The sequence below is a fragment of the Capricornis sumatraensis genome, chromosome X (assembly GCF_032405125.1).
Source record: "Capricornis sumatraensis isolate serow.1 chromosome X, serow.2, whole genome shotgun sequence".
Classification (NCBI taxonomy): domain Eukaryota; kingdom Metazoa; phylum Chordata; class Mammalia; order Artiodactyla; family Bovidae; genus Capricornis; species Capricornis sumatraensis.
This window is the reverse complement of record NC_091092.1, coordinates 78422968-78448608: the sequence shown is the minus strand read 5'-3', so window position 1 is coordinate 78448608 and position 25641 is coordinate 78422968. Positions and strand designations below refer to the sequence as shown.

At 40.0% G+C, this 25641-nt stretch overlaps 1 protein-coding gene across 3 annotated transcripts in view; it reads left to right on the top strand.

Annotated features, from left to right (window-relative positions):
• Nucleotides 1–10483: 10483 nt before the first annotated feature.
• TAF1 (TATA-box binding protein associated factor 1) overlaps nucleotides 10484–25641 on the top strand; it is a 70118-nt gene continuing 54960 nt past the window's right edge. For 2 of the 3 annotated variants that reach the window (XM_068963363.1, XM_068963364.1), the window contains exons 1-14: nucleotides 10484–10603; nucleotides 11624–11738; nucleotides 11881–11997; nucleotides 18333–18452; nucleotides 19553–19794; nucleotides 20193–20411; nucleotides 20801–21019; nucleotides 21383–21590; nucleotides 22697–22873; nucleotides 23221–23348; nucleotides 23446–23553; nucleotides 23686–23859; nucleotides 24597–24770; nucleotides 25003–25107. In XM_068963363.1, coding sequence (XP_068819464.1) covers nucleotides 10484–10603; nucleotides 11624–11738; nucleotides 11881–11997; nucleotides 18333–18452; nucleotides 19553–19794; nucleotides 20193–20411; nucleotides 20801–21019; nucleotides 21383–21590; nucleotides 22697–22873; nucleotides 23221–23348; nucleotides 23446–23553; nucleotides 23686–23859; nucleotides 24597–24770; nucleotides 25003–25107 — 2226 coding nt within the window. The remainder of the gene's footprint in view (nucleotides 10604–11623; nucleotides 11739–11880; nucleotides 11998–18332; nucleotides 18453–19552; nucleotides 19795–20192; nucleotides 20412–20800; nucleotides 21020–21382; nucleotides 21591–22696; nucleotides 22874–23220; nucleotides 23349–23445; nucleotides 23554–23685; nucleotides 23860–24596; nucleotides 24771–25002; nucleotides 25108–25641) is intronic. The other variant, XM_068963365.1, reaches the window with a different exon arrangement.

Genomic DNA, 25641 nt, shown 5'->3' with positions numbered 1-25641 from the left:
GAGTGGGCATGGATGGGGGAGAAGAAAGTGGAAAAAGAACCAAGCTTCCCCTAATGCTTCAAGTTCTCTTACTCCTTCAGATTCTTCTGATCAAATTAAGATCCCATCTCCCCAGATAAAAGTCCCTGCGGGGACACCATCTTATCAGTCAGTCTGCCCCTGTCATCAGAGCCAATTTGAGAACTCTAATTTAAATTTAGCTATGAAACTATGACTACAAAAAGGAGAGATGACATTTTTGACACTGGATGGCCATGATATTCTTTAGACCCGGGGGAAAAAACTGGTTAAAATGAAATATTTTTGAAATTATAAAACTGGTTCTTTTTGTATGTGCAATTAATTAGGAAAAAGCTGGCTTATTAAAATATTTTTTTTAGAGCTTTGACCCTACATGAGAAAACAGAACATGCCTAGGAAAAAAAACCTGAGGTTAATGCCTATCATGTCCTTGAGATACAGAGCCCACTCTGCCTGAGACTCCAGCTGTGAGCAAATTAGTAGAACTTCAAGCCAAGGGGAAAAAAGAGTAAAGAGACATTTTAAATCTGAAGTGAAAACTGAGATCTCGGTCCAGATTTATGTATGTCTCAGTGTGTGTCTTTATCTTTGAATAATACTGCTGAAGTTATTTTGCCAATGAGCTCTATTTAATTGGCCTAAAGACAAGTAAGTGCTTATAAATAAAATAATTCTAAATTCAAGAAGAATTAAAATTAAAAAACTAAATGAATTTCAGGTACATGTGAACTGGGAAATATCCACTATTAAATTAATACCTGGTATTAACATTTGTTAATGTGATTAATATAGATGTATCTTAATAATTCACTGTGAAGAAACTTTTAAGGAAAGAAAATGCAAATAACGTAAGAGCTTTGGGTGATTTATATTTACCAATCTACAAAATGATGATATAAAGGACAGTTCATGGTTGCTGAAGGAAAGTAGGATGTGTGTTTTTAATAAAAAGGTATAAGGAGTGGAATTTCATTCTATTAAGGGAAAATCAAGCAGGGCAAAGGCTAATAAGAGTTTTGCCAAGAGAACGCACTAGTCATAGCAAATACCCTCTTCCAACAACACAAGAGAAGACTCGATACATGGACATCACCAGATGGTCAATACTGAAATCAGATTGATTATATTCTTTGCAGCCAAAGATGGAGAAGCTCTATATAGTCAGCAAAAACAAGACCAGGAGCTGACTGTGGCTCAGATCATGAACTCTTTATTGCCAAATTCAGACTTAAATTTAAGAAAGTAGGGAAAACCACTAGACCATTCAGGTATGACCTAAATCAAATCCCTTACAATTATACAGTGGAAGTGACAAATAGATTCAAGGAATTAGATATGACAGAGTGCCTGAAGAACTATGGACAGAGGTTTGTGACATTGTAGAGGAGACAGGGATCAAGACCATCCCCAAGAAAAAGAAATGCAAAGGCAAAATGCTTGTCTGAGGAGGCCTTACAAATAGCTGAGAAAAGAGAAGCTAAAGACAAAGGAGAAAAGGAAAGATATACCCATTTGAATACAGAGTTCCAAAGAATAGCAAGGAGAGGTAAGAAAGCCTTCCTCCATGATTGATGCAAAGAAATAGAGGAAGACAATAGAATGGGAAAGACTAGAGATCTCTTCAAAAAAATTAGAGATACCAAGGGAACATTTCATGCAAAGATGGGCACAATAAAGGACAGAAATGGTATGGACCTAACAGAAGCAGAAGATATTAGGAGGTGGCAAGAATACACAAGAAAACTATACAAAAAAGATCATCACGACCCAGATAATCAAGATGGTGTGATCAGTCACCTAGAGCCAGACATCCTAGAATGCAAAGTCAAGTGGGCCTTTGGAAGCATCACTACAAACAAAGCTAGTGGAGGTGATGGAATTCCAGTTGAGCTATTTCAAGGCCTAAAAGATGATGCTGTGAAAGTGCTGCACTCAACATGCCAGCAAATTTGGAAAACTCAGAAGTGGCCACAGGACTGGAAAAGATCAGTTTTCATTCCAATCCCAAAGAAGGGTAATGCCAAAGAATGCTCAAACTACCGCACGATTGCATTCATCCCACATGCTAGCAAAGTAATGCTCAAAATTCTCCAAGTCAGGCTTCAACAGAACATGAACCGTGAACTTCCAGATTTTCAAGCTGGATTTAGAAAAGGCAGAGGAACCAGAGATCAAATTGCCAACATCTGTTGGATCATAGAAAAAGCAACAGAGTTCCAGACAAATATCTACTTCTGCTTTATTGACTACGCCAAAGCCTTTGACTGTGTGGATCACAACAAACTGTGGAAAATTCTGAAAGAGATGGAAATACCAGACCACCTGACCTGCTTCCTGAGAAACCTGTATGCAGGTCAGGAAGCAACAGTTAGAACTGGACATGGAACAACAGACTTGTTCCAAATCAGGAAAGGAAAACGTCAAGGCTGTATATTGTCACCCTGCTTATTTAACTTATATGCAGAGTACATCATGAGAAATGCTGGACTGGATGAAGCACAAGCTGGAATCAAGATTGGTGGGAGAAATATCAATAACCTCAGATATGCAGATGACACCACACTTATGGCAGAAAGCGAAGAACTAAAGAGCCTCTTGATGAAAGTGAAAGAGGAGAGTGAAAACGTTGGCTTAAAGCTCAACATTCAGAAAACGAAGATTGTGGGATCTGGTCCCATCACTTCATGGCAAATAGATGGGGAAACAATGGAAACAGTGACAGACTTTATTTTGGGGGGCTTCAAACTCACTGCAGATGGTGACAGCAGCCATGAAATTAAAAGACAGTTGCTCCCTGGAAGAAAAGTTATGACTAACCTAGAAGTGAAGTGAAGTGAACTCGCTCAGTCGTGTCCAACTCTTTGCGACCCTGTAGACTACCTACCAGGCTACTCCATCCGTGGGATTCTCCAGGCAAGAATACTGGAGTGGGTTGCCATTTCCTTCTCCACGGGATCTTCCCGACCCAGGGAACAAACAGAGGTCTCCCACGTTGCGGGCAGATGCTTTACCCTCTGAGCCACCAGGGAAGCCTGACTAACCTAGATAGCATATTAAAAAGCAGAGACATTACTTTGCCAAGAAAGGTCCATCTAGTCAAAGCTATGGTTTATCCAGTAGTCATGTATGGTTGTGAGAGTTGGACTATAAAGAAAGCTGAGTGCTGAAGAATTGATGGTTTTGAACTGTTGTGTTGGAGAAGACTCTTGAGAGTCCCTTGGACAGCAAGGAGATCCACCCAGTCCATCCTAAAGGAAATCAGTCCTGAATATTCATTGGAAGGACTGATGCTGAAAACTGACTCATTTGAAAAGACCCTGATGTTCGGAAAGACTGAAGGTGGGAGAAGGGGATGACAGAGGATGAGATGGTTGGATGGCATCACTGACTCAATGGACATGAGTTTGAGTAAACTCTGGGAGTTGGTGATGGACAGGGAAGCCTGGCATGGTGCAGTCTGTGGTGTTGCAAAGAGTCGGACACGACTGAGCGACTGAACTGAACTGACTGAAGGGAAAATAAAGTAAGTCTGAACTTACTGGTGGCTGTTCTCTGAATGGGCAAATAAAGTGATGAATACAGAAAGTGGAAGAAAGTTTTGTGAGAAGTGGACCCCGAGAAGAGAGTTTTGTGCATGGTACAAGTTTCTTAAGACATTAAACTGTCTTTGAAATCTTTTATTTTTACTGTGCCTAAGTGAATAACTATTGTTTCACAGTGAATATAAGCCGGTACCAAACTGGAATTTGGTTTTCTCTCCTTGTTAAATGAACAAAGTTTTCTTAGAATGCAGCTTTTTGATAACAGACTATGTAAATTCCTTTGCCTTTAAGTGATTTATATTTGTTTTTAAAATCTTTTGTTACTTTGGTAAACTATTATTTCACAATGATCTATGAAGACTATGACACATATAGACAAAGCTCATTCCACTTCTACAAAAATTAATCCCTCATTTACTCCTAAATTAGGGAATTTAAAATGGATAAACAATTAAGGAAACAATTCCATTCACCATTGCAACGAAAAGAATAAAATACTTAGGAATATATCTACCTAAAGAAACTAAAGACCTATATATAGAAAACTATAAAACACTGATGAAAGAAATCAAAGAGGACACTAATAGATGGAGAAATATACCATGTTCATGGATCGGAAGAATCAATATAGTGAAAATGAGTATACTACCCAAAGCAATTTACAAATTCAATGCAATCCCTATCAAGCTACCAGCCATATTTTTCACAGAACTAGAACAAATAATTTCAAGATTTGTATGGAAATACAAAAAACCTCGAATTGCCAGAGCAATCTTGAGAAAGAAGAATGGAACTGGAGGAATCAACTTGCCTGACTTCAGGCTCTACTACAAAGCCACAGTCATCAAAACAGTATGGTACTGGCACAAAGACAGACATATAGATCAATGGAACAAAATAGAAAGCCCAGAGATAAATCCACACACTTATGGACACCTTATCTTTGACAAAGGAGGCAAGAATATACAATGGAGTAAAGACAATCTCTTTAACAAGTGGTGCTGGGAAAACTGGTCAACCACTTGTAAAAGAATGAAACTAGATCACTTTCTAACACCGCACACAAAAATAAACTCAAAATGGATTAAAGATCTAAATGTAAGACCAGAAACTATAAAACTCCTAGAGGAGAACATAGGCAAAACACTCTCAGACATAAATCACAGCAGGATCCTCTATGATCCACCTCCCAGAATTCTGGAAATAAAAGCAAAAATAAACAAATGGGATCTAATTAAAATTAAAAGCTTCTGCACAACAAAGGAAAATATACGCAAGGTGAAAAGACAGCCTTCTGAATGGGAGAAAATAATAGCAAATGAAGCAACTGACAAACAACTAATCTCAAAAATATACAAGCAACTTATGCAGCTCAATTCCAGAAAAATAAACGACCCAATCAAAAAATGGGCCAAAGAACTAAATAGACATTTCTCCAAAGAAGACATACGGATGGCTAACAAACACATGAAAAGATGCTCAACATCACTCATTATCAGAGAAATGCAAATCAAAACCACAATGAGGTACCACTTCACACCAGTCAGAATGGCTGCGATCCAAAAATCTGCAAGCAATAAATGCTGGAGAGGGTGTGGAGAAAAGGGAACCCTCCTACACTGTTGGTGGGAATGCAAACTAGTACAGCCACTATGGAGAACAGTGTGGAGATTCCTTAAAAAATTGCAAATAGAACTACCTTATGACCCAGCAATCCCACTGCTGGGCATACACACCGAGGAAACCAGAATTGAAAGAGACACATGTACCCCAATGTTCATCACAGCACTGTTTATAATAGCCAGGACATGGAAACAACCTAGATGTCCATCAGCAGATGAATGGATAAGAAAGCTGTGGTACATGTACACAATGGAGTATTACTCAGCCATTAAAAAGAATTCATTTGAATCAGTTCTGATGAGATGGATGAAACTGGAGCCGATTATACAGAGTGAAGTAAGAAAAGAAAGAAAAACACCAATACAGTATACTAACACATATATATGGAATTTAGAAAGATAGCAATGACGACCCTGTATGCAAGACAGGAAAAAAGACACAGCGGTGTATAACGGACTTTTGGACTCAGAGGGAGAGGGAGAGGGTGGGAAGATTTGGGAGAATGGCATTCTATCATGTATACTATCATGTAAGAATTGAATCGCCAGTCTATGTCTGACGCAGGATACAGCATGCTTGGGGCTGGGGCATGGGGATGACCCACAGAGATGTTATGGGGAGGGAGGTGGGAGGGGGGTTCATGTTTGGGAACACATGTAAGAATTAAAGATTTTAAAATTAAATTTAAAAAAAATTAAAAAAAATAATAAATAAAATGGATAAACAATGGCCGTAAATCAGGGTTATGGGAAATCCAAGATAGCCGCTTGGCTTTTCCTGGCTCCTTGACAAACCTCAATTTTATTTGATGGGATAAAGTCTTTCCTAACTTCAGGGTTAATGCTCTCACAACAGAGGAAAAAATGGTTAAAATGTGCTTTGCACTTTGGGTATACTTTCTATAATCTCCAGTGACCAAGGCACACACTTCACTGGACAAATCATACCATCATTAACAAAAACTTTTCAAACTTCTTAAAACTATCACTGTCACTATCAACCTCAATCATTAGGCAAGGACAACAGAAGAAAAACTAATTACATGGGATTAAACAAACTGCTAAATATGATTACAATTTTCATGACTTTTTGTCTGACATATTACTAGCTTCTGATCTTTGTTTTCAGATATCAAGAAGCTTTTCTCCTCAAGCTACTTATGGTTTAAAACAATTTGGTAATCTACACTTGTGGGTAAAATTAAAACATTTTTCTTTTCTCTCTGCCTTGTCCCTCTAGAAATTGGAGACACTTGAGTTCTGAATAGATTTATCAGGTAAATAAAAAGATTGTCTTCTGACATATACAGACATCTCAAAGTATAGTGGGGACCTCTAGAAGAAAAAACTCCACCTCAACAAAAACTGATGACAGGCCTGTGGCATCTGTAGTCAATGGACCAAACTTATTTTAAAAACAAATTAGTCTTGGCTGTGTTTTAAAAAAATGGGAATAATTTCAGAAAAAAAAAAATTTCATTGAATACTAAATTCTAGTTTTTTTAGTTAAGGTCTGTGTTTACTGAAGATTCACTTCTCATTTAGTCCCTTGCTGTTATGTTATAATGTTACAAGATAAGAATCAGATGCTTCATGATCTACAACCAGGAGATTAACATCAGACTATAGTCATTCAACAAACTAAGTCAGACAACATGGTATATACTGGACTACACCTAAAAAAAGTTCTTAAATTTTTACTTGTGAACTTACTATTACTGCAAACTATATTATTTTCCATATTGCCAGTTTTATAAGACTATTCTCTTACATTACCAAATGTGTGACTGAGCCTCTAATAAAATGATGATACATAGTTCCATATGAAATCAATGATTGTAATAATGTAACTCTAGACGGGAAGAAGTAACAAGAGGGAATATTTTCCTCTACTGTAGGAGACTATTAGTAACACAGATAAGGTCCAGGACTTTTGCTACTTTCATGGCCTAGTCCAGTAACAGCACATTGAGTGGCCAATCAAAATATCTTCACTAGACTTGGGAATGAGCATTCCTAGCAATGTGGGACAAAATGATCATAAAATGCCCCTAAACCATGGTCAAATTTAAGGCAATGAAGGGGCCCTGCCGACTGAAAACTGGCACTTGCCATCTGCCTGTACAAAGAGTAAATCAGGAGCCACTCCAGTTGCTGACTTTCAATACCCCCTGAAAGGAGTTCAGGGTAGAAATCATGAATGAGACATTCTGTGCTCTGGGGAAAACTGGCAGGACAAGCCTCAGATTGTTATATATTTTCAAGAAAAATTTTTCATGAGCCCAAATTCTTGCATCTTCTCATACCTAGAGAAATACCAACATCACAAGTCAACATCTAGCCCTGGTTCTCCTGGCTAGCACCTCTTCTAGGCCCCTTAGCAGCATTTCTACTTCTATTCATCTTGGGGCTATGTATCTCTAACTTCCTGTTAAGTTTGTTTCTTCTAAAATATGGTAAATAAATCTCCAGATGGTACTACAAGGACATCAGCTGGCTGACATATGGATTATGTTGGAACAAGTGGTCTTGTCATTCCATGGACTCTCATCTTCCTCCATATGTGCACCCTGACAGAGTGGGCATCGGGACCCAGACCCCATGATGCCCCTGTCCAGCAGGAAGAAGCCAGAGCAGTCTCCGCCCCTTTCCCCAATGACCTGTGTCCCCATGTCCCATGGAGATAGGCAGGTAGTTAGACATGAGCAGGGTGTTCAGGGGCCGAAGATTTGGCCCATTAGTAAGAAGGGGGGGGGGGGAATGTTGAATCCTGCCCCAGGCCATAGGTATGAGGCATTGCACCAAGGCCTCAGAAGCAGAGCCCAGAACCAAAGTCACCTCTGAAGCTGACTGAGCTTCTTTGTAACCTTGCCAAGAGCCCCCTGATCATCAGTAACAAGCTTCCTCACTCCCAATTAAGCTAAGATGCCCACTCCAGTAAATACCCTATAGCATCCCAGCCAATCACCTAACGTCAACCTTCCAGCCAGAATTTTGTCTTAAGGCTATATAAATTGGTTATTAACCCACAAACAACATCAACTCTCCTTGGTCTGTCAGGAGGTCGGCCTGCTTCACTCATAGTGCCCACTTTTATCTCTTTTTGTTCTTAATAAACTCACGCCATTCATAAATGCTCTGTCTGGAAATTCTCTTCCAACTGTGTTCCAACTGCCTGAACCCTCTCCTAATATAATTGATTCAGGAAAGGATCATGGCAGATGCTACAACCTTTGAGTGTAAGGACAATGGGGAACAGAATGTTCATACAATTTCAAAGTATCACCCCCATAGATTATTTACTAATTACAAAAGGAAAAATGTGCCATTGCAATGGAGAGATCTATTGGGCACCACTTTCTTGAAGTGCTCAAATTTAGCATTATCAACGTTGGGACAACCTGACATTGTGCCTTCTGATGGCCAGTAAGATATTTAACCAGAATCACTTTGAAGAAAAGGCTACACGAATTCATAGTATAAAATATTTTCAAGAGAATTTCCCTGGATTCTTTCAAATAGGTAGTGTCATGCAGTACAAAGAAACATGCTGGTGGATTCTGAATTCAGAGGCTAAAGAAAGATAAATGCATGAACCTTGAGTTGATCTCGAATTGAAATGTAAAATGCTCCAATTAAGACAACAGGAAATTTAAATGTGGATTGTATGTTAAATGATATTGACTTAACGTTAAGTTTTAAAGATGTGCTAATCGCTTCAGTTGTGTCCCCATAGACTCTGTGCGACCCCATAGACGGCCTCCTACCAGGCTCCTCTGTCCCTGGGATTCTCCAGGCAAGAACACTGGAGTGGGTTGCCATTTCCTTCTCCTATTCAGGAAAGTGAAAAGTGAAAGTGAAGTCACTCGGTCATGTCCGACTCTTAGCGACCTCATGGACTGCAGCCCACTAGGCTCCTCCATCCATAGGATTTTCCAGGCAAGAGTACTGGAGTGGGGTGCCATTGCCTTCTCTGAATAGTATTATGGTTAACGACAGAGGATGAGATGGCTGGATGGCATCACCAACTCGATGGACATGAGTTTGAGTGAACTCCGGGAGTTGGTGATGGACAGGGAGGCCTGGCGTGCTGTGATTCATGGGGTCGCAAAGAGTCGGACACAACTGAGCGACTGAACTGAACTGAACTATGTGAAAAGTGTTAGTCACTCAGTCAAGTCCGACTCTCTGCAAGCCCATGGATTGGGACCCACCAGGCTTCTCCATCTATGACATTTTTCAGGCAAGAATACTGGAGTGGGTTACCGTTCCTTTCTCCAGGGGAACCTCCCCGACCCAGGGATCAAAACCGGGTCTTCCGCATTGCAGGCAGACTCTTTACAGTCTGAGCCACTAGGGAAGACTATTTTTAAGGGTGAAGAATCACAGTATCTGTAACCCACATTCAAATGGTTCAGGATTTGAAAAACTAGCAAAATGTTAAAATCATGAATCTAGGTGAAGGGTCAGGTGTTCATTTTTCTCATCTCTTACTTTCATATTTTCCAAAAAAGGAGGGAAGGAAATCTATTTTTATAAGGGAATGTCAATTCAAAACAACCAACTTGCACTAGTGCCTTCGGCACAGTGCGATACACGGCCAGTTTCTTTGGGACGGTGCAATAAAGGCACCGACAGCGCAGACGGGAAGAACGTGAACGTGCGTGCTCAGTCGCGTCCGACTCTGCAAATTCTATGGGCTGTATCCCGCCAGGCTCTTCTGTTCATTCCAGGTAAGTATACAGAAGCGGGTTACCATTTCCTCCTCCAGGGAATCTTCCCAACCCGGGGATCGAACCCACGTTTCCTGTGTCTCTGCATTGCAGACAGAACATTCTTTACCACTTGAGCCATCCCAGAAGCCCACAAAACCGACGAAACGGTTCTAATTCTCATTTCCGTGGCAACGAGGAAGTGGGTCACGTGACCCACAGATCACCTTCTGATTGGAGGAAGATCCGTCACTCTTCCCCAAGGTACTGAGACAGCGCCTGCGCAGATTAGCAGAGGCGGGAGGGACCAAACATTCTCTTCGACCAACGGTTTTTCACAGATCCAGCCTCCTGATCGCGTATTGTCCAATCAAAAGCCCCTAGTAACGTAGTGTCACCAATTCTCCCTTTCTCATAGGACGGGCGGTCCTTCCGGTTCTTTATTCCGCTTCCGGTGGGAGCGGATCGTATCCAGGAACTCAGTGAATTACTTCTGGGCGAATGGTTTTTATTTCCGGGCTATGGGACAAGACAGTGCCTTGTAGCCGCCTGTATCCGTTGAGGCAGCGCTGCTGCCGCCGCCATCATGTCAGACACGGATAGCGATGAAGATTCCGCTGGAGGCGGCCCATTTTCTTTAACTGGTTTCCTTTTCGGCAATATCAATGGAGCCGGGCAGCTGGAGGGAGAAAGCGTCTTGGACGATGTGAGGGGATGGGCGTGGCATAGAGCTAGAGGGTGTACCGGCTGAGGAAAAGGCGTGAGGAGAGTTTAGGGTGCTTGGAGAGTTGAGAGTGCTTAGGAAACTAGAAGAGAGGACGATGTGGCCCTCCGTTAGTGAGAGGGCGCACTTAACGTATGCGAAGAGAGAAGCGGTTGCCTTGCTAGTAGGTTGTATAGTAACAATCTACTAGCAACAGAGTGAGGGGGCTCAGTTCTGGGCGAGGGTGGGGACAAGAGGTGAATGGTCGGCCAAGCGGCGCTGATGTGGGTGGCTTTGGAGGAAAAATAGCCTAAGCTACTGAGATTACATTCAGATGGTTGCTATGAGAACCTTCTTGGAGATTCTTGAAACTCTACATTTGTGACATCACTGACTAGATAGAGATGGCTCTAGAGCTAGAGGACAGACCGGCACCAAATCCTGTGGTTCAGGCCCCAGTTCTTAGAACAGCCAATGTTCAGACCATCCATTGCAGGCCCCTTCTGGTCCCAGTGCACACTTGCTTACATAGTTTTTCCACCATTCACTGACATTGAACAATGAAATTGTTTCCTGTGCCCAGTCGACTCTTAAACCTATCTTCATTTAAGTTCATTTTCTCAAGGAGAAAGTACTGACCAGTATTCTTCCTTCGCTGCAACACACAGTAAAGATAACAATAAAGTTCTTGATTTGTTTTCTCTAGTCGAAATTACCTGTTTTCTTAGACTTTATTCACGGATCTGCTGTTTAATTTATTTAGTCTTGGCGGTGGTTCCTTGAATAATTTTTCCTTATGTTACTTTGAAGTATGGTAATAAAATTGAATATGATGTGTTATATCTGATCAGTGTGGACGTGGAAGATGTACTTCACAGTTCTCAAATGTGATGCTTCTTTTAGCATGCTGTGGAGTCATTTATATGGGTTTATAACTTTGTTGTGGATCTGGAAATAAACCTTGTGGTGTGGGAAACTTAGGTTTAGTTATTGTCTTTGACTCTGGTGCTGTCCCTTTTTCAGGAGTGTAAGAAGCACTTAGCAGGCTTGGGGGCTTTGGGGCTGGGCAGCCTGATAACTGAACTCACAGCAAATGAAGAATTGACTGGTACTGATGCTGCCCTGGTAAATGATGAAGGTGAAGTCTGGGTCATGGGGAGTATGGTGGGGGAGGAAGCTAGCCACTTACTGTACATGTACTTTTCAGTGGGAATTATCTAAGGGAGTGAGAGTTACTGGCACTTTGTTTAGATCTACCCCCCCCCCACTTCTATTTATAGGATGGGTCAGGAGTACAGAAGATGCTGTAGACTATTCAGACATCAATGAGGTAGCAGAAGATGAAAGCCGAAGATATCAGCAGACAATGGGGAGCTTGCAGCCTCTTTGCCATGCAGGTGATTCTTCAGTGCCATCAATAAGAACATTCTAGTACTTTTTTTCTTTAAAAAAAAAAAAGGTTTATTTATTTATAATGTTTTGCCTGTGCTGGATCTTCGTTGCTGCATACCAGCTTTCTTTGGTTGTGGTAAACAGTGGCTACTCTTAGTTATGGTCCGGTGGCTTCTCCTGTTGCAGAACACAGGCTCTAGTCACAGGCTTCAGTAGTTGTGGTGCATGGGCTCAATAATTGCAGCTCACGGGCTCTAGAGCAAGGGCTCAGTAGTTGTGGCACACAGGCTTAGTTGCTCTGAGGCATATGGAATCTTCCCAGATCAGGGATTCAACTCGAGTCCCCTGCATTGGCAGACGGATTCTTAACCACTGGGCTACCAAGGAAGCCCCTAGTACATTTTCTTGCTGTGTAGTTCAGTTTGTTTTTATCCAAGCTTTCTGTCATTGTTCCTGCTTTTTATGTCTTTGCTTGTCTCCGTTTGTCAGCTCAGTTCCAAGTAGCTGCTATCCTTTTTATGTTCTGGGGCAGCATTATTATACTTAGGCTTTTATTCCTCATACTGGTTAGTCCCAAATTCTTGGTGAATGCCAAATAAGAATGATAATGCTTTCCTCCTTATCATCTGGTATTTGAGTTCCTGTGGGGTTCACAGTACTAATTTAGATGCTATTTGAACTCAGTCTTTGCCCTCAAGGAATTGGTAGTTCAAGAAAGATTAAGCATGCAGTTCATATATAAATGAGCACATGTATTTATTGATTCAGCTTCTGTTGGTCGCTCACTACCTGTATGCCAACACAGTGCACTTAATGCTTGCTCACAATATTGGTTTTCCTTCTTGGTATAAGTTGCTACATTATAGAATCAGAATGTTAGAGCTCGAAGGGATTTTAGTGATTATTTACTCTTAACCTCATCATAGATAGACTTGAACTTCAGAGAACTTTAATAAAATGTGGAACTTTATTAAAAGTTCTATAATTAGCTAGTGGCAGGCCTTGACTAATTAAACATTTCAGTTTATTAAACATTGAGCACCCATTATATGCTATAAACTGTAATAGTATTGTACAAAGATAATAAAATCCATTTTCTGATTTTTGAGGAGCTCAGTTCTGGTCATAGTTCATTCTTTCCACTGCCGTATACCATCTTGGGACTTTTGTATGAAGTTGTTCATTGTTTATTCATTATCCATTTCTTTGAATTAGATTTCAGCTTGTGGAGAAATGTAGGTCAAACCTTGGTAAATAGCTGAACTTAAGTTTCTTCAGAGTCAGTTAATGGATTTGAGTGCTTCTTTTTTTTAATATATTTATTTTTATTTACTTATTTGACTGCCAGATCTTAGTTGCAGCACTTGGGATCTTCAGTCTTTGTTGAAGCATGCAAGATTTTTAGTTGATATTTAGTTGCAGCATGTAGGATCTAGTTCCCTAACCAGGGATCAAACCTGGGCCCCCTAAATTGGGAGTGCAGATTCTTCGCCACTGGACCACCAGGGAAGTCCCTGGGTGCTTCTTATATAAAGAGATTAACTACATTGTATATACAAGAAGTAACTTAGAAAAACAGAAAATACAAGCTTTACTTTCAGGAATATTATCATCATTTGGGAAAGGCAGAATAAACGAATGCTAAACGTAATTATTCATAATAAGAAGACATAAACCGGTTGCCAGCTCATATTTCTGTATAGAATGCTTTATTTAGTTCTGAAAGGCTGCCAAACTAGCTAAGTCAGAGCATAGCTATTAGTTTTAGCATCCTGACAGACTGAGGGGAAGGTGGTAGGAGCTCTGGTTTTCAGAGAATGTTATAATTTTCAGATTTGGATTTGTTGTCGTGGCTAGGGATAGTAAGGAAGAGGCTAGATAAGGGGTTCTTTTGGGTTGTATGAGTTGACTTCCTGGAAAAGGAGGATGCTATATTTGATAGTGTTGGTACTCTGGGAGCTCATTTCCAAGTTATCTTGTCTTCATCTATGCCCTTAGCTTCCTCCTTCCCTGGCATTGGCCCCTTCACACGGCTTGATTTACAAGGGTGTTTCTTTGGAATAATTACAAGTAGGTATAAGTCATTCTAGAGTCTTCATGGAGGTGAATTTTGAAGGATAAGGTTTGACAGAGAGGAGCAGCAGGGCATTTTGGTTTGGTAACATGGCTTCGTAAAGGTTTGCAGATAGAAATAAGTAGTGTGAAGGTAATTGGCCAGCAGATTTTCTTTCTTTCTTTCTTTCTTTTTTGGTATTTAATTAATTAATTTATTTTTAGCTGTATCAGGTCTTAGTTGTGGTGCATAGGCTTAGTTGCTCTGTGGCATGTGGGATCTTAGTTCCCTGACCAGGGCTTGAACCCACTTCCCTGCATTGGAAGGTGGATTCTATGGTGCATGGGCTTATTTCTGGATTTTCTGTCCTGATCCATTGATCTATATTTTTATTTTTGTGCCAGTACCATACTATATTGATGACTAGCTCTGTAGTATAGTCTGAAGTCAGGGACTCTGATTTCTCCAGCTCCCTTTTTCTTTTTCAAGATTCCTTTAGCTATTCAGGGTCTTTAATGTCTCCATACAAATTTTGAGATTTGTTTTTGTTCTAGTTCTGTGGAAAATGTCATTGGTTATTGGATAGGGATTGCATTGAATCTCTAGATTGCCTTGGGTAGTATAGTCATTTTGACAATATTGATTCTGGAAGGCAGATTTCTTTTCTTTTCTTTTTTTTTAATTGGAAGCTAATTACTTTACAACATTGTAGTGGTTTTTGCCATACATTGACATGAATCAACCATGGGTGTACATGTGTTCCCCATCCTGAACCCCCCTCCCACCTCCATCCCCATCCCATCCCTCAGGTTCATCCCAGTGCACCAGCCCTGAGCACCCTGTCTCATGCATCGAACCTGGACTGGCAATCCCTTTCACATACGATAATATACATGTTTCAGTGCTATTATCTCAAATCATCCCACCCTCGCCTTCTCCCACAGAGTCCAAAAGACTATTCTTTACATCTGTGTCTCTTGCTGTCTCGCATATAGGGTCATTGTTACCATCTTTCTAAATTCCATATATATGCGTTAATATACTGTATTGGTGTTTTTCTTTCTGATTTACTTCACTCCATTTTCATCCATCTCATTAGAACTGATTCAAATACATTCTTTTTAATGGCTGAGTAATATTCCATTGTGTATATGTACCACAGCTTTCTTATCCATTCATCTGCCAATGGACATCTAGGTTGCTTCCATGTTCTGGCTATTATAAATAGTGCTGTGATGAACATTGGGGTACACATGTCTCTTTCACTTCTGGTTTCCTCGGTGTGTATGCCCAGCAGCGGGATTGCTGGGTCATATGGCAGTTCTATTTCCAGTTTTTTCAGGAATCTCCACACTGTTCTCCATAGTGGCTGTGCTAGTTTGCATTCCCACCAACAGGGTAAGAGGGTTCCCTTTTCTCCACACCCTCTCCAGCATTTATTGCTTGTAGACGTTTGGATAGCAGCCATTCTGACTGGCCTGAAATGGTACCTCACTGTGGTTTTGATTTGCATTTCTCTGATAATGAGTTTTGTTGAGCATCAACATCAGCCATCTGTATGTCTTCTTTGGAGAAATGTCTGTTTAGTTCTTTGGCCCATTTTTTGATTGGGTCGTTTATTTTTCTGGAATTGAGCTGCAGGAGCTGCTTGTATATTTTTGAGATTAATTCTTTGTTGGTTGCTTCATTTGCTATTATTTTCTCCCATTCTGAAGTCTGTCTTTTCACCTTGCTTATAGTTTCCTTCATTGTGCAAAAGCTTTTAAGTTTAATTAGGTCCCATTTGTTTATTTTTTGTTTTTATTTCCATTACTCTGGGAGGTGGGTCATAGAGGATCCTGCTGTGATTTATGTCAGAGAGTGCTTTGCCTATGTTTTCCTCTAGGGGTTTTATAGTTTTTGGTCTTACGTTTAGATCTTTAATCCATTTTGAGTTTATTTTTGTGTATGTTGTTAGAAAGTGTTCTAGTTTCATTCTTTTACAAGTGGTTGACCAGTTTTCCCAGCACCACTTGTTAAAGAGATTGTCTTTTCTCCATTGTATATTCTTGCCTCCTTTGTCAAAGATAAGGTGTCCATAGGTGCATGGATTTATCTCTGGGCTTTCTATTTTGTTCCGTTGATCTATATTTCTGTCTTTGTGCCAGTCCCATACTGTCTTGATGACTGTAGGTTTGTAGTATACTGAAGTCAGGCAGGTTGATTCCTCCAGTTCCATTCTTCTTTCTCAAAATTGCTTTGGCTATTCAAGGTTTTTTGTATTTCCATACAAATTGTGAAATTATTTGTTCTAGTTCTGTGAAAAATACCACTGGTAGCTTGATAGGGATTGCATTGAATCTATAGATTGCTTTGGGTAGTATACTCATTTTCACTATATTGATTCTTCTGATCTAGGAAGGCAGGTTTCTTAAGCACTGTACCACCAGGGAAGTCACCCATAGAGCAGTTTGACAGCACCTTTCTGTACACATTACTTGGAGTTTCATGCTGTAAAGAATTGTAATCTGATATAGATTGTTGAATAAGAGGCAGGGTGGTATAATGAAAAGAAGATGAACTTTGGAGTCAGAATGTCATAGGTTCAAATCCCAACTCCATATTTAGTTTGACCCTGGGAAAGTTGCTTAGTCCCTGAGGCTTGTATTTCTCATTTGTAATAATCCCTCAATTTTCTTGTCTGCTTATGTGTGTTAATAGTTACCTCATTAATAAGACTTTGGTGGGAATTTAAGTTCATTATCACATGGTATGAAATCACCTACATAGAACAGTGTCATGGTAGGAGCTCCTTAAATGTTGCTTATCTTCCCTTCCTAAATGAAAATGAAAAGGGATACTTGTTGCTTTGGGATTTTGATTAGGAAAAGGGTAAAGGGGGACTTCCCTGGTGGTTCAGCGATGAAGAATCCACCTGCCAATGCAGGGAACATGGGTTTGATCCCTAGTCAGGGAACTAAGATCCCACATACCTTGGGGCAAGTAAGCCCACATGCCACAGCTATTGAAGCCCTCTTTCTCTGGAGCCTGCACGCCTAGAGCCTGCTTCAGGATGAAAAAATTCACCACAGTGATAAGCCCGTGTGCTGCAACTAGAGAAGGCCCACACAAAGCATCAAAGACTCAGTGCAGCTGAAAATAATAGAGGAAAAGGATAAAGAGGCCAACTAATTGAGAGACTGTTTTTGTGAGCTAGATGTAAAGTTACCAAAAGTTACCAAGGTCTGGAGTAGGGTGACAGTTGTGGAAAATGATAGGCAGAGTCAGACTTTATAGTTGCTGATAAAACATCAGTAGGACTTGGTAAGTGAGGAAGTGTGTTGGAAAGACACAAAGACACTGTTGTTAAACCAGGCTTAAATTCTGACTTTGTTGCTTAAAATTATGTGACCCTAAGGAAGTCACTTAACTTCTGTAGCTCAGAATAATTTCTGCTTTGTAGCATTACTGGGAGGATTATAGATAAAATAACTAAAAATACCTGGCACATAATACCTGGAGCCTAGTGAATAGAAGTTGCCTAATGACTGCTATTAATGATTTACTGGAAAAAATGTGTTGTGTGTAAGAGATTGTTGAAGGAGACAGGAGGCTAAAATCGTAAGCTGGGAAAATGAGGATGGAGGTGGTATTGATAGTAACAAAAGGGAATTAAAAAGAGTTGAAGGATATTTCAGTGTGATAGTGAAGTATAATTGTTGAATAGCTGAATGGAAAAGCTCTTTAGGCAGCAGAACATGCAGTACTATTGTAGAGGAGCTAAGTCAGGGCAAGACATACAGCTTTGGATTTAGTCTAGATAAAGGCGATTCTTGAGAAAGGGAATGAAGAATTTTATAGAGGAATAAAAGCAGAGTGTTCAGGACAAAGTATTGAGTGATGCCAGTGGTTGAAGGTTAGTGGAAGGAATAACAGGCTACAGAAGTCAGACAGAAAAAGTGTCAAAGACTTGGGAGGTGAGAAAAAAGTCCAGTTTTAAACTGACAGAGAAAGAAGATTGTTAAATTTAATTATGAGGTTGAGCAGGTTGAAAAGAAACAGTGTTTGACCAGGAGAAAGAGCAGAGTTCTTGGGGGCTCCCTAAATTCCTGTATGAGATATACGTAGTGTTACAGCATTTGGCAATATGGTGTCATCTCTTTCTAAAGGCAGAAGCTGTGCCTCTTGTGTATTCTCAAGGAATCTGCATAGTTCTTCATATGATGCTTTAAAATATTGAGTGATGAGGGAGCTCAAGGTTGTTGTGTGACATTCTGGATATTGAACTCACTTTCTTGGTATTATTAGATTATGATGAGGATGACTATGATGCTGATTGTGAAGACATTGATTGCAAGTTGATGCCTCCTCCACCTCCACCTCCAGGACCAGTGAAAAAGGATAAGGACCAGGATGCAATTGCTGGTGGTAAGTAGAGACTTACTTACTTTTATCTAAGGAGCAAGTTCTATTTCTGGTCCAGATTTTTGGCATGTTCCTAGGGGGCTATTCAGATTAAGCCGCTAGCAAATGATACAACTTCTATAAGAGATTCATACAGTTTTCAAATTTCAGTGTTAAAGGTAAAATTTAAAACATTTGACAATAGTATTTTAACATGGGCTCAAGAAAAAGTAGTTTAGGTTGATGTGGTTCTCAAATCTGACTGCCCATCATAGTCACCTCAAGTCTTCAAAAAATTGCAGGTTTCTGGCTCTCACCCCTGGAGAATCTGATCCAGAAGATCTGGGGTAGAGCCCAGGGATTTCATAGAATTTCCTCAAGTCATTTCTGATGCAACTGATCTGTACTGGTATTTGGAAATGACCTGTCTGATGATTCTCTTTAAAAAATGATTAAATGAGAAGGTACCTAGAATGGGTATAAACCATTTACAGCCAGTTGTCAGATTCAGAGATTTCAAAGGCAGGGACTTATCTCACCTATTCCTATGTCTGCAGCTGTGGTAAGTAATCCTGTTTTAGGCTAGAAGGTTGGGGAAGAGCAGTGTCTTTGATCTCCAGTGTTTTGAGGCTTATGTCAACCTAAATGTCTCCTAGGAGAGTTTTAAGCCCTTTCCTTTTTAGTCTGCAGGCTAAATAGCATTTGGTAACTTTGTGTCTTAGATTTTGTTTTACGCTAAATAATTTCATGGTTACCCTGTGGGCTTAAATGTTTCCACTTTATGGGTCCCTGAATTGGGCATGAAAAGGCCTGATTGGTATAAAAGTGTTACGTAATTTTTCTATTGGTTACATTTCTTTAACCTAATATAGAAAGTAGTAAATGTAGTAATAGTGTTTGTTTTCTCTCATCACAACCCCAGGGTACCAGGTACAAGGTGAGTTGTGGATGGTGGGAGATAATGAGTTGGAATGAGTTTTCCGGGTTGCATACCTAGTAATCTGGGTGCCTAGAACTGTATCCCCTGCCACTGAGCCATGCTTAAGCCTAGAGTGGGTGTTGGCTGAATTTGAGGAAATATGCTCACAGTTACATGCCAAAGGGGTTTCTCTTCCTTGTTGCAGTGTCTGAAGATGGAGAAGGCATCATCTTGCCCTCCATCATTGCCCCTTCCTCTTTGGCCTCAGAGAAAGTGGACTTCAGTAGTTCCTCTGACTCAGAATCTGAGATGGGACCTCAGGAAGCAGCACAGACAGAATCTGAGGATGGAAAGCTGACCCTACCATTGGCTGGGATTATGCAGCACGATGCCACCAAGCTGTTGCCGAGTGTCACAGAACTTTTCCCAGAATTTCGTCCTGGGAAGGTACTTCTGGTGGAGAATGCCTGCATTCCAAACCACTGCCCTCTTGTAAATACTGAGTTGTGTTGTTGAGATATTGAATATAGAATGAGCAGAAAGTAAAGGTTTTCTTATTCAGTGATATTGTATTGGGTCTTTTTTTTTAAGTTTTATGCCTTGATCATATTAATACATGTGATTTATATAGTTCTCATTAGGAATTGTCCTTTCCATCCTAAGAGAACTAGTCCAAATTATTAAAGAATACTTTACTTTCTTGGTTGGTGTTGTAAATCTGAGTTCGGCATTTCTTGATCCCTCCCTCACAGTTGAGTAGACTTCTCAAAGGAGTTCTAGCTCAGAGCTACTGTCTTCCTATCTGACATTGGGTCTCGTACATAGAAACATGTTTTGTGTTCTAGGTGTTGCGCTTCCTACGTCTTTTTGGACCAGGAAAGAATGTCCCATCTGTTTGGCGCAGTGCTCGGAGAAAGAGGAAGAAGAAACACCGTGAACTGATACAGGAAGAGCAGATCCAGGAGACGGAGTGCTCAGTAGAATCAGAAGTCAACCAGAAATCTTTGTGGAACTATGACTATGCCCCACCACCACCTCCAGAGCAGTGCCTCTCTGATGATGAAGTAGGCAAAATAGAGATCTGGAATTAAGACCCAGGAGGGCAACAAATGAGTTCTTCCTAGCTTATGTCTAAATTGAAAGCAACACCTTAGTGTCCTGTGCCTATTATCATTAAGTAATCATGATTTCAGTCCCAGTAGCTATCCCTTCCCTGTTGTAATAGAGAAGTATTTTGGGCAGGCAGATGGTGATATACTGGTGAATAGGAAAGTTGAATGATAGGCAGAGTGTGCCATGATACACCTCCATTGTTTGCATTTTAACCCCAGTCCTGTTCAAGAATCATCCTTATGGCTTCTCTAAGTTCCCCCTCCTGCCCATTAACTCCCTATAGCCTTAGGGCATCTGGGATCAGGATGTCTACCTCCCCTTCTGCTTTGTTCTGTTACAGATCACAATGATGGCACCTGTGGAATCCAAGTTTTCCCAGTCAACTGGAGATACAGATAAAGTGACAGACACCAAACCAAGAGTGGCTGAGTGGCGTTATGGGCCTGCTCGACTGTGGTATGATATGCTGGGTGTCCCTGAAGATGGCAGTGGGTTTGACTATGGCTTCAAACTAAGAAAGATGGAACAGGAACCTGTGATGAAATGTAGAATGACAGACGTAAGCAACACGGTACGTAAGAAAGGAATCACTGTGCCCAGAGCCCTATCAGTATTACTTTACTTTTCAATTGGGGAGACACTGAGTAGGGTTTCTTTGGTGGGAAATTGAGGTGTCTAAACCTTTTGTTTGGTGTGGTATACCGCCCTGGCAACTTGGCCCTATTGCAAAGATTCTTGTTTGTGAAATGAGTGTTGTGTCAGACTAGGAGTGGGAGGAGGCAGGTATTCCTTCATTATCAGGTGTGTGTCTCTCAAGTCAGGACCACATTTGATGTATCTGATTTATCTGCTGTGGGATTTGAAGTGGGAACTCTGACCAGTGACCATTCAGGGATTTGTTGTTCTTCCCCTACTTTGGTAGGAATACAGGATACCTGAGGAAAGCAGTGGCACCGATCTTCTGGCTGATGAAAACTTCCTGATGGTGACACAGCTGCATTGGGAGGATGATATCATCTGGGATGGGGAGGATGTCAAACACAAAGGGACAAAACCACAGCGTGCTAGCCTGGCAGGCTGGCTTCCTTCCAGCATGACTAGGAATGCTATGGCTTACAATGTTCAACAAGGTTTGCATCTGTGCCCACTGTGTCCAGCACACTGTCCTTCACCTCAGTCATCCTAAGTAAGCTTAGCTGTGATCTTTGCTGCTGAGGGACAGTGAAATGTTTTAGATCTGAGCCCTGATTCTAGTTTGTAATTTTTTTTACACTATTAATGAGCTAGGATGGACTCTGATTTCTCATTAAAAAATGTGAAAAGTACTTTGAAGTTAAAAATATTTCTGAGATATAATAATGCTTTTATCTTTATAGTCTACTTTTGTTTCCAAAGGCCCCTTTATCATTCTAGAATTTGCTTTTTCCCTCCTTAAGTACACATGCACACACAAATGGTATGCTATGCTTAATGTAGAAAACTTTGAAAATACAATGCAGTGTCAAAAATAACTGGTAATTCTAGAGACTATCAGCTCTACCTTTTTGGTGTATTAAGCTTTCAGTGTTCTATCCTGTATGTGTATGTAAGCTGAGCTTATTCCTAGAGGTACAGTTTTATGTGTTGTGCTTTTTACTTAATGTTATTTTATGTCATTTAAAATTCTTCATAGAAGTTTTTAACGACATGGGAAACTCATTTTAAATGGGAAAAAAAAGCCCAGATATGCACACTATATAAACAGGAAATTTACTGTCTTTTCCAAATTTTCTTATGTTAATCTGGATTTCTTTTGTAATTCAGTGGAAAACCAAAAATGTCTTATTTTTTAAATATAAGAAATAATTTTTTTCTTTTTTCCTTCCATTCTGTCTATAAACACTATTGGTTACATAGTAGTCATATATGGATATCTTCATATTTTTAGTTATTATTGTATTTTAAATATACTTTATTACATTTATTGTTAGCATATCTTACCATATTATTTATTACCATAATTTGTTTAATCAGTCCTATGTTAAATATTTGGTGGTTTAAATTTTGACTATTATAAAAAATACTACAGTGAACATTTTTGTCTGCATTATTTTTTAAAAGTGAGAAATACACTGTTTCCAATAGTTTCTTTTTCAGTAGCTACATGAGTAACTACTAGCGGATACTCCTTTTCCCTTTGCTAGAATTGAAGGGAGCATGAAATGTTTTGTTTATTCTTTCCTCATGTTTTGACTAGGTTTTGCAGCAACACTGGATGATGACAAGCCTTGGTACTCCATTTTTCCCATTGACAATGAGGAGCTGGTATACGGACGCTGGGAGGACAATATCATTTGGGATGCTCAGGCCATGCCCCGGTTCTTGGAGCCTCCTATTTTGACACTTGATCCCAATGATGAGAACCTCATTTTGGGTATGGTACTGGCTGGGTCAGTGTTCCTTCTCCATAACTGATAGCTTGCTGTCAGCAGGCAAGAGGAAATCAGAAGGGTTGGGAAGGTCAAGACTGGAAGCTTCTAGATAGCAGTTTGAGACAGCAAAGTTGTGGCTGTCAGTTTCTAATATTGTGTATTGTTTTAGGAAAAACTCATAATGTAGAAATGTTGGAAAGTAGTACCTTGGAGATGTTAGGAGTGTAGTTTGGTTGGACTAGAAGTGGTCTTGGAGGAGATGAAAATCTGTTTAGAAATTGCAAAGGTGTCAGTAGGAAAGGTGAATCTTCAGGGATAACAACTCCAGGGTGACTTGTTTCCTCCTTAGAAATTCCGGATGAGAAGGAAGAGGCTACTTCTAACTCTCCCTCCAAGGAGAGTAAGAAAGAATCATCTCTGAAGAAGAGTCGAATTCTGTTAGGGAAAACAGGAGTCATCAAGGAGGAACCACAGCAGGTCTGTGAAGGGAAAAGGGATTTGGTATTTAGAAGAACAAAGAAAGGTAATGAAGAAGGGTAGTCTGACTAAGGTTTATTTGATAACCTGTCATTAGAACATGTCTCAACCAGAAGTGAAAGATCCATGGAATCTCTCCAATGATGAATATTACTACCCTAAGCAACAAGGTCTTCGAGGCACCTTTGGAGGAAATATTATTCAGGTAAAAGTAGCGTTTTTTGTTTTGTTTTCTTTTTTCTGTGGTGAATGCGAACCACTGCTTTGTTTTGGTGTAGACATGAGTAAATCTTTCTTTGACTGGAGTTCAATTTGAACCCTTATATTTCTATCTTAGCATTCAATTCCTGCTGTGGAGTTACGGCAGCCCTTCTTTCCTACCCACATGGGGCCCATCAAACTCCGGCAGTTCCATCGCCCACCTCTGAAGAAGTACTCTTTTGGGGCACTATCTCAACCAGGTCCCCACTCAGTCCAGCCCTTGCTAAAGCACATCAAAAAGAAGGCAAAGGTATGATTGAATCTTGGTTAGGAAAAAAAAAAGCTATAAAAGGCATTGGAATACAAATGGGGGAGATGGACTGGATATTAGATGCTTTTAGGAAATTGTCTGTTTCCTTAGAAGTGATAAAATATTATTGTGGTTATTTAGGAGAATGTCCGTATTCTTGGGAGATGCATGCGAAAATACAGTAAAGTGTCATGATAACTTCAACTTTAAAAACTGGTTCATGGACTACCCTGATGGTCCAGTAGTTAAGAATCCACCTGCCAATGCAGGGGACATGGGTTCAATCCCTGGTCTGGAAAGATACCATATCCCACAGAGCTGCTAAGCCTGTGCACAACTACTGAAGCCTGCATGTTCTAGGGCCAGTATTCTGCAACAAGAGAAGTCACCCACAATGAGAAGCCCACACAACACAGTGAAGGAGTAGTCCCCACTCACTGTAGCTAGAGAAAGCCTGTGCACAGCAACCAAGACCCAGCTTAGCCAAAAAGAAAAAAAGGAAAAAGGTTTCAGCAAAATCTATTGATAGTTATAGCTAAAACAAATATGGTAAAATATAAAGTAATATATAAGTGGTGGCATAATAAGTGTTCATAGTTTTGACTTTATGCATAAACATTTTTGCAATAAAATAGGAAAAAAAGCAAATAAAGTTTTTGATGTTTCAATGAACAATATCACTGTGTGTAATTATTGTCCTGTCAGTAGCTGTACTGTATTCTCCTTGTTCTCTGCAGATGAGAGAACAAGAGAGGCAAGCTTCAGGTGGTGGAGAGATGTTTTTCATGCGCACACCTCAGGACCTCACAGGCAAAGATGGAGATCTTATTCTTGCAGAATATAGTGAGGAAAACGGACCATTAATGATGCAAGTTGGCATGGCAACCAAGATAAAAAACTACTATAAGCGAGTGAGTCTTCTCAGAAAAATCTTTGTTGTTAATAAATAATTGTAGTTAAATGTTCAGCTACCATATGTGAACATATATATATATATTTAATACTAGAAATTTATTGGAAGAAAGGAATGGTATCTGTTTTGCAGTTAGCAATATTAGTAGAATGCTGTGCTCATGGAATGTTTTATTTAGGCTTATTGATTATGTTCTGGGATAGTAACTGGGTCTGTTGCATTCTTTGTAGAAACCCGGAAAAGATCCTGGAGCCCCAGATTGTAAATATGGAGAAACTGTTTACTGCCATACATCTCCTTTTCTAGGCTCACTCCATCCTGGACAATTGCTGCAGGTGAGGAATTATTTCCTACTATAACTTTTTCCTAAGGAAATTGACAGATGAGCTAGTCAGCCCAGAAAGAACCAATTCTGTTTGATTGAGATACTGTTTAACTAAAGTATGGGAAAGAACAATATAAGCTAAAAATTATTATAATCCAAAAATTTGTTTTTGTATCTTTTTATTAAAACTGGCTCCTATAAGTTAAATTTTAAATAGTCTTTTGGAAATACATAGTGGTAAGAAGTCCAAAAACATCTGGGTAGCATAGGGAAGTCAATTGGATTAATAATTTACTATAGTTAATTTATGAATGTTTAATTTGTATGTGTAAGATTGGTATGTTTTGAGTATTGAACCACACCCCAGCTATAGTGAAATGATTTTTCCCCTCTCTGTTCTGATGGGTATAGAAATGCCTTCTGGTAACCTAGCTTTTACATACTTTGTTAAGGGAAGGTATAGAGGTCCACGAATGGTGTGAGGAAATCTTTAGCACTCTACTACCTTGTTTCCCCCGACCCCCTCCCCAGTTTATTTCCCTTG